Consider the following 9401-nt stretch of genomic DNA (forward strand, 5'->3'; position numbering starts at 1 on the left):
TACGTGATGTCAGAGGTCAGGAGCTCTGCTTCTCACGAAGGAAAACCTGGAGCAGGAGTGGAGGGGTGAAGGCAGATGGGGTACTGCTGAAGGGTTTACTAGATTCTGGCGTGCATCAAACGTGCTAAAACACTGGGCACAGACCTTCAAAATGGGGCTTAAATGTAGTAGTTGGCTCTTTGTTGTTGGTGTTTAGTAGCTATGTTGTGTCCGACTCTTGGTGACCCAATGGACTGTAGCCCACCAGGCTCCTCTGTTCATGGAATTTTCCAGGCAGGAATACCGAAATGGGTTGCCATTTCCTTCTCTAGGGGATCTTCCTGGCCCAGGGATTGAATCAACGTCTCCTGCATTGGCAGGTGAACTCTTTACCACTGAGCTACCTGGGATGTTCCACTTGACTTTTACACTAACTGACAAAAAAATGGAAGTATAATCCGTTTAAAATAGTCTAAATTAAAAAAAAAATTCAACCACACAACATGTAAAGGAGTGGCTGAAGCTGTGTGCAGAGTTTGGTTCTTTTTTTGTGGCTGAGTAACTGTTTGCAATGAGCAAGCTAATAATTTTCTTTCTTCCTCTGGTTGTTGATTACAATACGGTACTTTCTGGTGAAAACTGATCTCGCTGCACACTTCCGAAGCATGCACTTTCCTCTATGCATATTTTATTTTTAAAAGTTTACATAGAAATTGTTCAGCATTGGGAATTCCCTAGAGGCCCAAGGGTTAGGACTTGGCGGTTTCCTTGCTATGGTCTGGGGGTTCATTCTCTCATCTGGGAACTAAGTTCCCAAAAGTTATGCCAAAAAAAAGTACAAGGTCAAAGTTGTTTTGTCCGCTGGCAAAATATTTATGGCTGTAAATGCATCCCACATTCACACTCCATAGAGGCTCAGAGTATCTTTGAGCCAGCAGACCCTTCAGTGCATGGAGGAATGCCACACAGCATCTGTGTCCTGTGGTTAAGATGACTCAGCAGCAGGAATGCTTTTGTCAAGAGTCTGGAAGGTGGAGGCTTGTGGCTATTGATCATTGTTCTCCTCCAAGCTGTGTCGGATCCCATATCCAAAGTATATGACAGATCCTAGTAGGGAGATGAGACAATGAGAAGGAAAAGTAGGCGCTCTCCTTGTTTACAAACACCCAATAGGCCTCCTATCATGGCATCTGACACAGTTTAGGGGAGAGGTTGTAGGAAGATGGTTGGGTTTTGTCACTCAAACTGTCTCATTATCCAAGGAAGCCACTTACCAATCACCATCCAGATGCCAAACAGGATCCAGATCCAAGAGGTCTTCTGCATCATCAAGTAAATGTTCACAAAGGTGCTCACCAGTGCGAGGTCAGGCAAAGCAGGAACCTGTGGGCAAAGTCAGTTCATCCTTGAACATACTCCTGACGTCTGAAAAGGGAGACCCACGTGGGTGGGAAGTATTAGTCACTTAGTCGTGTCTGACTTTTGGGACTCTATGGACTGTAACCTCTTTTCATGGGATTCTCCAAGCAAGAGTACTGGAGTGGATTGCCATTCCCTTCTGTAGATCTTCTCTATTGAACTTGGGTCTCCTGCATTGCAGACAGATTCTTTACTGTCTGAGCCACCAGAGAAGCACACGTGGGTGGTTAGTCCCTCTGGATCTAGATGTATTCAGCTTATAGTCCTGTTCTGTGAGCTTCCAGTTGTGCAGGTCTCGCTTAATGAAGCCAGAGATGATGATGAAGCTTGGAACCAAAATGTTGATGCCTGTGAACACTTTGTAAACCCAGGCTGACTCACCAGTTCCCAGAGCCAGTACACCTGTGGGAAAGATGTAATATGAGACATCCAAGATAACTAAATCCATAGACAGTTGCCAAGAGCTGAGGGATTGGTGCTGGACAGATGAAACTGTCTGCTCAGTGGGTATGGGATTTCCTTTTAAGGTGATAAAAATGTTTGGAAACTCACTTGATAGGGGTACTCTTTTGCTATTTTGAGTTGGGTGATCTTGCTTACAGATTTGAAACATGCTTGGCCTTGAAATCAAATGTTTTTATTTAAAAATATATTTGGAACTCAATGGAGGTGGTTGCCCAACATTGTGAATATACTAAGTACCACTGAATTGTACACTTTCAGATGGTTAATTTCTTACATGACAATCATCTCACAATATATACATCTACCAAATCATTACCTGTATACTTTAAATTTGTACAGTGTTGTATTCATATCTCAATAAACCTGGGAAAAATAATAAAATATTTAATTTTGTGCTATGCTAATTTCTCCTCAATTAAAACCACAATTTGGTCTCAATACAGAAGAGATACTAATAGGTCTAAGTAAATGAATCTCAGCCTGGGAATGATTTTGTCCCCTAAGGAACATTTGACAATGTCTCCAGATATTATGATTTTCACAGTTTAGGGGGTGGGTATCACTGGTATCTAGTGGGTAAATGTCAGAAATGTTACTCAACATCCAACACTGATTTTCTAAAAAAGTTGAAACGCACACCCCTATACCTATGAATGATCCAACCCAAACTGGCAATGACGCCAAGAATGGGAAACAATGGTCTATGTCTTGCCTCTCTTGCTCTCACATCAGAGACCATTCCAGCCCTAATCCCCCACCATTCTGCCATCCAAGCCTTTCCCACCCCAGCTCCCCCCGACACTCTACTCTTCCCATTCTTCTCTGACCCCTGACTCACTGGTGATCAGCAGCACCAGGCCCAGGGTACAAAAGTCTGGGTACGTGGCCAGGAAAGAGGGCTTATATGGAGAGAAAGTTTCCTGTAACGCCTGAGAGATGTGGTTCCCAATGAGGCTGTCAAAGGTGTAGCTCCAGGCCTGGGCTACACTGGTGGTGCCTGCAGTGGCAGAAGGAATATTCATTGACAAACATAAGTAGATTCCTAATACGGCCATGGGCTATATTTTTTTTTGGGAAGGGAACCCAAACAAAATACCTAATTGCAAAGAGATTCTTTTCAAGGGTTGGGATGGGAAAACCCAGATGATTCACAAAATTGTGTGTGTGTGTGAGTGCGTGCACACTCAGTCTTGTCTGATTCATTGCAACCCCATGGATTGTAGCCCTCCAGGCTTCTCTGTCCATGGGATTTCCCAGGCAAGAATACTGGAGTGGGTTGCCATTTGCTAATCCAGGGAATCTTCCCACCCAGGGATGGAACCCATGTCTCGTCTTCTGCATTGGCAGGCAGATTGTTTACCACTGCACCACCTGGAAAGCCTTCACAAAATAGGTCAGCTATTTAATATGCTAGGAGATCAATGTTATGCAAGAAAGTATCACAGGAAATTGGGACCAGGAGAACTGGAAAGTGAGACTAGAAATTTTAAAACAAGATATAAGGGAAAACTCTATGAAGGCAGCAGTCGAGCAAAGACTTCGAAATGGTGAAGGGATGAGCCCATGGGACATGCTTCCTTCTCACACACTCCCTACAGTTCCCTGACCCCTGGGTTCTTGGTCCATCATTTAAAGAAAGCAGGATAGAGATGAATAGAATGACATTGTGGGAGTTTCCTGCCACTGTTATCCTCTTTACCCCACAAGGTGGATAACAAGGTTCTCATGAATGAGTGGAGTGAAGAACTAAATCCCGCCTCCTTGTTTTCTGATCTTAAACCCACAACTTCCCCTGATCCATCATTTCACCTATGGCTAAGGACAGTATGAGGTTCCAGCCAGTGATGAAGGCACACAGTTGTCCCACGGTGATGTAGCTGTAGAGATACACAGTACCAAAGCATGGTACCCAGGCCCCAAACTCAGCATAGCAGAGCCCAGACATCACACAAGACAGGCCAGCCACCAAGAAGGAGATGACAGTCGCTGGTCCAGCGACAGACAGGGCCACTGCACCAGTGAGGATGTACACGCTGGCTCCCAGGGTTCTGCTTACACCCAAGGCCACCAGCTCAAGGGTGTTCAAATGAGCTTCGGGACTCTCAGACTCCTCTATGGGTTCCAGTGGCCGCCTGCCGACCAGCTTCTGAGCAAACTGTCAAACATATTAATGCAGCATCCTAGACATAGATGCGGAGAAGGCAATGGCACCCCACTCTGGTACTCTTCCCTGGAAAATCCCATGGACAGAGGAGCCTGGTAGGCTGCAGTCCATGGGGTTGCTAAGAGCCAGACACGACTGAGCAACTTCACTTTCACTTTTTACTTTCATGCATTGGAGAAGGAAATGGCAACCCACTCCAGTGTTCTTGCCTGGAGAATCCCAGGGACGGGGGAGCCTGGCGGGCTGCGGTCTGTGGGGTCGCATAGAGTCGGACATGACTGAAGTGACTTAGCAGCAGTAGCAGCAGCAGACATAGATGAGGAGGTTACGCTCTGCAGAGGGTACACCATCACAAAGGCACAAAGCCATCAAGAACATCATCTGCCCTCAGCCCTGGAGTCCAAGTCCATAGCACAATGGAGTTGTGAGGGGCAGGTGATAAAAGGACATACGGGGCAAGCTCTCCATCTCCGAGCTTTGGTTTCTACAAACACAAATGAAACTTTTAATACATTTCAAAGTTATTGGAAGTGTAAGAGGATTGAGGGGGGCAAAACATGTTGCATTAGAGTGCAACATTACTGAAATGGACACAAACATTTTTAAGAGGGCAAACTTTATGCTCTGTGGTCTGTTACTATCATTTCCTAAATTGCTGCCATAGTAAACAATACAGCCAGCTTCACAGAGTTGTGGGTTGGAGCACATCTGATCGTAATTTAGTATAAATCACCATACAGTCATCTCTGAGGTATAACAATCTGGGGGTCCTCAAGTCCCTTACATCATCCCCGTGTCCACAGAGAAGGAGTCCGCAGATACAGAGGGTCAACAGTATACAGGAGACTGACATCAGTATTTACATCACAAACCCTGGATAAGGGGAATCGTTACTATTTTTTCTTTCTTTCTTTTTTTGAAAGCAAGCAACATAATTTATTAAGTATGCAAGACAACACACTAAGGCTTTTCCATTTCATCTGCGCATAATAAACGAGTATGGCTATTTTCATTTGTACAAAACTCTCGTATAAGAAACTTACTTAGGTTACAACAAGAACTGAGCAGCCACACGGTGTTTAAAGCTGATTTATTGTTACAGAGGAAGGTTCCCCCCAACCCCAGCCCCCCACACAAAGCTAAGCCTGTGATGTTATATATGTACATTCAGAATTTTATTTCAAAACAAAGAACTGTAGCAACAATAATAGAAAAAATCCATTTGGAAATTATTCACAACCTGGTCACTGAGAACTGGGAAACATTCCATGCTGCACCACTGCCAACCCGCTGGTCCGAGGAGTCGGAGCAGAGGTGCGGCTGGAGGACAGTCCCCGGCCATGGCAAAGCCCTGTCCCAAGGCACTGCGAGTTTTGTACCCAAAGCCTCAGCAACCAGAGGGAATAGCGAGAACTTAGAACCCAAATACTGTCATAGGCGAGGGTTTGACTGAAGGGCTTGAAATATGTAAGCACCAAAGAAGCTAAGGGAGATCAAACAACATATGAAGGAGGGATGAAGAGCCCAGTCTCCACCTCTAAAAATACTGGATGATCCTGGAAGTGGCCGTGGGCTGTGGTAAATGTATCCCTCCATCTCAGCAAACCCTCTGGCCACCCCAGATCTAGAAGCTTATTGTCCCCTTAAGAATGCCCCCCTCTCCCCCATGACGCCCTTCCAGCGCACCCAGGAGGCATCATGTCCTGATCTCACACTCTTTCCTGTCTTCTCCTGCTGTCTGAGTGGAGAGTGAGTCCTCCACTCTCAGTCTCAACATTCAGGGAGTTCTCTCTGTCCTCTCCAACAAGGAAAGGCAGCCAGATGGGATGGAACTCTGAAGTTTCAAAGAAAACCGTTGATGCAGATTCCACCCAGCAGAGGCAGTGTTGTTTACATATACACGGATGAGTCTGAACACATTATACCCAATAGGGGCCTTAGGAACCTAACAAGATAACCAGCAACTGCTTCGTGACGGTGTACAAATGTTCACGCTCATGTGTGGGCCTTGCCGCACATCCACACAGACTGTCACGTGTGGTCTACAGGAAAGTTCAAGTCCCTCAGGGGGCACCTGACGTAACACCATGTAACGTGGTAACAAGGGTAACTTCACATGGTAAGCTGACATAAACAAGCATGAGATGACCCTCATGTAATAACACACGTCAACCGAATAATAATTGTTCAGGAAAAAAAATCGTCTTCCGGCACTGAGGTTACAAATTCCAAGTTAGCTATAAACATCTCTAAGTTCTTTCAAAGCTATGGCTTAAAGCAAAATAAAAATCAACATCTAAAATCCTCTAAACAACAAACTGAAGAAATAATGAACCTCTACCAAGAACCAAGATTTTTGGTTGCTCACTTGGGAGGCTCTCCCACCAGATGGATGATAGGAATATTTTTTTTAAAAAAGTGAGTTCACTACAGAGAAGGAAGCTGCTTGGTCCAGTGAGGGGAGAGAGGATTTGTAGAAATAACCATCCCTTCTCTGGACTCCATCCAAAATTAGAACCCATAAACCCCTATTAACTACAATGCCCACCCTAGCAATAATCCTAGATTTCAAGTAATACTACATATAATCTTAAATGAAGAAAAAAGTTTCAAAGGAAACCAATAGCTTCTTTATACAGGCACATGACTTTTCTGAGAAAGTTGAGAGTTTTTATCGGGAGGATAGAAATTGTTAAGAGGCAACGTGCAAACTTCACACACCCCATCATGCATCCTCCAATTTTGCATGACCTTTCTCCCTAAATCCTTCCCTTCTTATTGCACCTTAACCTCTTCAGTATAAAATCTTCCACCCTATAACCTGTCCTGAAGCACCTCCCTCTAACCTCAATTTCCTTATGCTTTCATTATTTGGTAAAATTACTTTATATTAAAAAAATAAATATTTATGCAATAAAACCAGAAGATAAATAAAACTCAAGTTTATTTTCTCAGTAGAGCTGTATGGAAGAGAAGAAGGAGCTCTTATGGAACCCCTCTCTGCCCCCTACTCTTGAGTGTACCTGCTTCCTGGTGAGTCTGCGGTTGGGGGAATGGTACCTTCTAGCCCACTCCCCAAAATGCCCTGAGGCAATTTTAGAACCTAAGGGAGCAGGAGCTGGCCAGGTTGTCACATACCAAGTGGCCAATCCCTCCTGAAATGAAGGTAGGTTTACTTGGTCTCTCCTGAGCTGAAGAGAATGTCCAAGAAATGAAATTTTCAAAAGCCATTGACGACAACGACTAACCCCAGCCTTGGGATCTTCTGAGCGCCCATCGAGCGTGTGGATGAGAAAGGAATGGAGTAGCAGCATTCAGAAATGGTCCTGGGTTACAACCTGATGAGGTCAAGGCTGCTTTTTGTGACGGGAGGGAGGTGGGTAGGAGGCACGTCTTAGGCGTTGGTGTCCCTCATGGGCTGGATGCTCCATGATGGGGCCTTTCTCACCATGGGTTCCTGTCTGCACCTACCCTTCAAAGGCTCGTGTAATTTCCTCAAAAGTCCTGCCACGGGTCTCAGGAACTTTGAAGAAGGTGAAGACCCAGAAGATAATGAGGAAGATGGTGAAGAAGATGAAAACGTGGGCGCCTAAGTAGAATGAGGCCAAGGGGAAGGTCAGTCCAACCAAAAAGTTGGAGGTCCAGTTGGAACAACCAGCCACTGCCATGGCAGCTGGGCGGGGTCCCTGGCTGAAGAGTTCAGCCACAATAAACCAGGGAATGGGGCCTGGGCCAATTTCAAAGAAGGCTATAAAGACCAGGATGGCCCCAATACAGATACAGTTCATCAAGCTATAATCATTCTTTAGTAACAAAGAAATCATAATGATGATGGAACAAAAAGCCATCCCTCCAAGGCCAATCAGGTGTAGAGTCCTCCTCCCAGCCCTTTCCACCAAGAACAAAGACACCACGGTGAAGATGGTGTTGACCACACCTGTGCCGACAGTGGCATAGACTGGCTCGTGGACACCTGCATCTTTGAAGATTCCTGTCGAGTAGTAGATCACTGCATTGATCCCAGAGAGCTGCTGGGAGAGCTGGAGCATGATGGAGACAATGATGGGTTTCCGGTAGTTGGGGGCACGGAAGAGCTCTGGCACTGTGACTTGCTTCTCCCGCAACATCCGCACACTTTCATCCTTCATCTCCTGGATGTCCTGAGCCACATCCTCAGTGCCCCATAATCTCTGGAGGACCTCCTTTGCCTTCTCCTCCTGCTTTCTGTTAATGAGCAAGAATCTAGGACTTTCAGGGCAAAATGGAAGGGCAGCGCACTGGATGATGGTTGGTATGATGCTGAAGCCCAGGAGCAGAGGCCAGAGATCTTTAGTCCCCAAGATGACGTTTAGACCAAAGATCTGGGCCACCAGAATTCCAATAACGATGCCCAGCTGGTTGAGAGTACCAAAGGCGCCCCGCAGGGCAGTAGGTGAGATCTCTTCAATGTACATGGGCACGAATCCTGTGCAGAGTCCGCAGAAGAGGCCGATAACCAGTCGGCCCACGATCAGCATTTCAACCGACTCTGCCATTTTGCAGAATCCCATAAGGCAGCCACCAGCTATGGCCAACAGGTTGACAATAAACATTGAATTGCGCCTGCCAAATCGGTTGACAAAGAGTCCGATGGAGAAGGAACCGATCATACCACCCATGGAGAAAATAGCCACGGACAAGGACCATAGGAATATGAGGAGCATGCTGGACGGGGGGATTCCTGACCGCTTTTCCAAAGCATAATTGAGAAAGTCCTTTATGATCTCCTCAGGAGCGTTGATGACTCCAGTGTTGTAGCCAAACTGGAAAGAGCCTATGGTAGCAACTGAGATGGTGAAGATCAGAGGTGCGGTGACCTTTGCAGTCCCCATGGCCCTAATTTAATTCTTTTCAAATCTTCGATTAAGATCTAGGAGTGGGACTCCAGAGACCCCTCTTCCAGGCAGCAAAACCTCCAAAATGTCCTCTCTGGGTGGCAAGTTTTCCTCCAGGTCCTCAGTCTATTATTTCTATATTAAAGAGTCTAAGAAGAGTCTCACAACCTCTAGACTTGATGCAATTCCCCTCTCCCCACCTCTTCTCACACAAACACAACAGCTCTCAGTTTCTTCTGCTTTCATCTGGAAAATGGGTCTCTTCACCCTCAGGCTGGAGCCAGGCTGACCCTCCTGCGCTCTGGGATTGCAGGGGTCTCTTTGGAAGGATGTGAACTCAACGCCCAGTCTCCCACAGAAGAGGGTGACCCGAGACTTACTGGATCCTTGGAGCAGAGCCTGGAGCACTGGATCAGTCAGGGAGGCTGAGGTTAAGCCAGGCAGAGCTGGAGCTGAGACATCTCCAAGAACTGAAGCAGGGAGTCCTGAGCACAGAAAAC

At 46.1% G+C, this 9401-nt stretch overlaps 1 protein-coding gene and 1 pseudogene across 1 annotated transcript in view; both read right to left on the minus strand.

Moving 5' to 3' along the window:
• LOC104996291 (cationic amino acid transporter 3-like) overlaps window positions 1-4377 on the minus strand; it is a 15792-nt gene extending 11415 nt beyond the window's left edge. Inside the window, exons 1-3 of the mRNA XM_010850512.1 lie at window positions 4357-4377; window positions 3673-4018; window positions 2702-2860 (exon numbers count right to left, since the gene is read on the minus strand). Coding sequence (XP_010848814.1) covers window positions 2702-2860; window positions 3673-4018; window positions 4357-4377 — 526 coding nt within the window. The remainder of the gene's footprint in view (window positions 1-2701; window positions 2861-3672; window positions 4019-4356) is intronic.
• Window positions 4378-7494: 3117 nt separating this feature from the next.
• Window positions 7495-8898, minus strand: LOC104996268 (annotated as a pseudogene).
• Window positions 8899-9401: the final 503 nt, after the last annotated feature.

This window comes from Bison bison, unplaced genomic scaffold (genome assembly GCF_000754665.1).
Source record: "Bison bison bison isolate TAMUID 2011002044 unplaced genomic scaffold, Bison_UMD1.0 scf7180017851357, whole genome shotgun sequence".
In the NCBI taxonomy this organism is placed as follows: domain Eukaryota; kingdom Metazoa; phylum Chordata; class Mammalia; order Artiodactyla; family Bovidae; genus Bison; species Bison bison.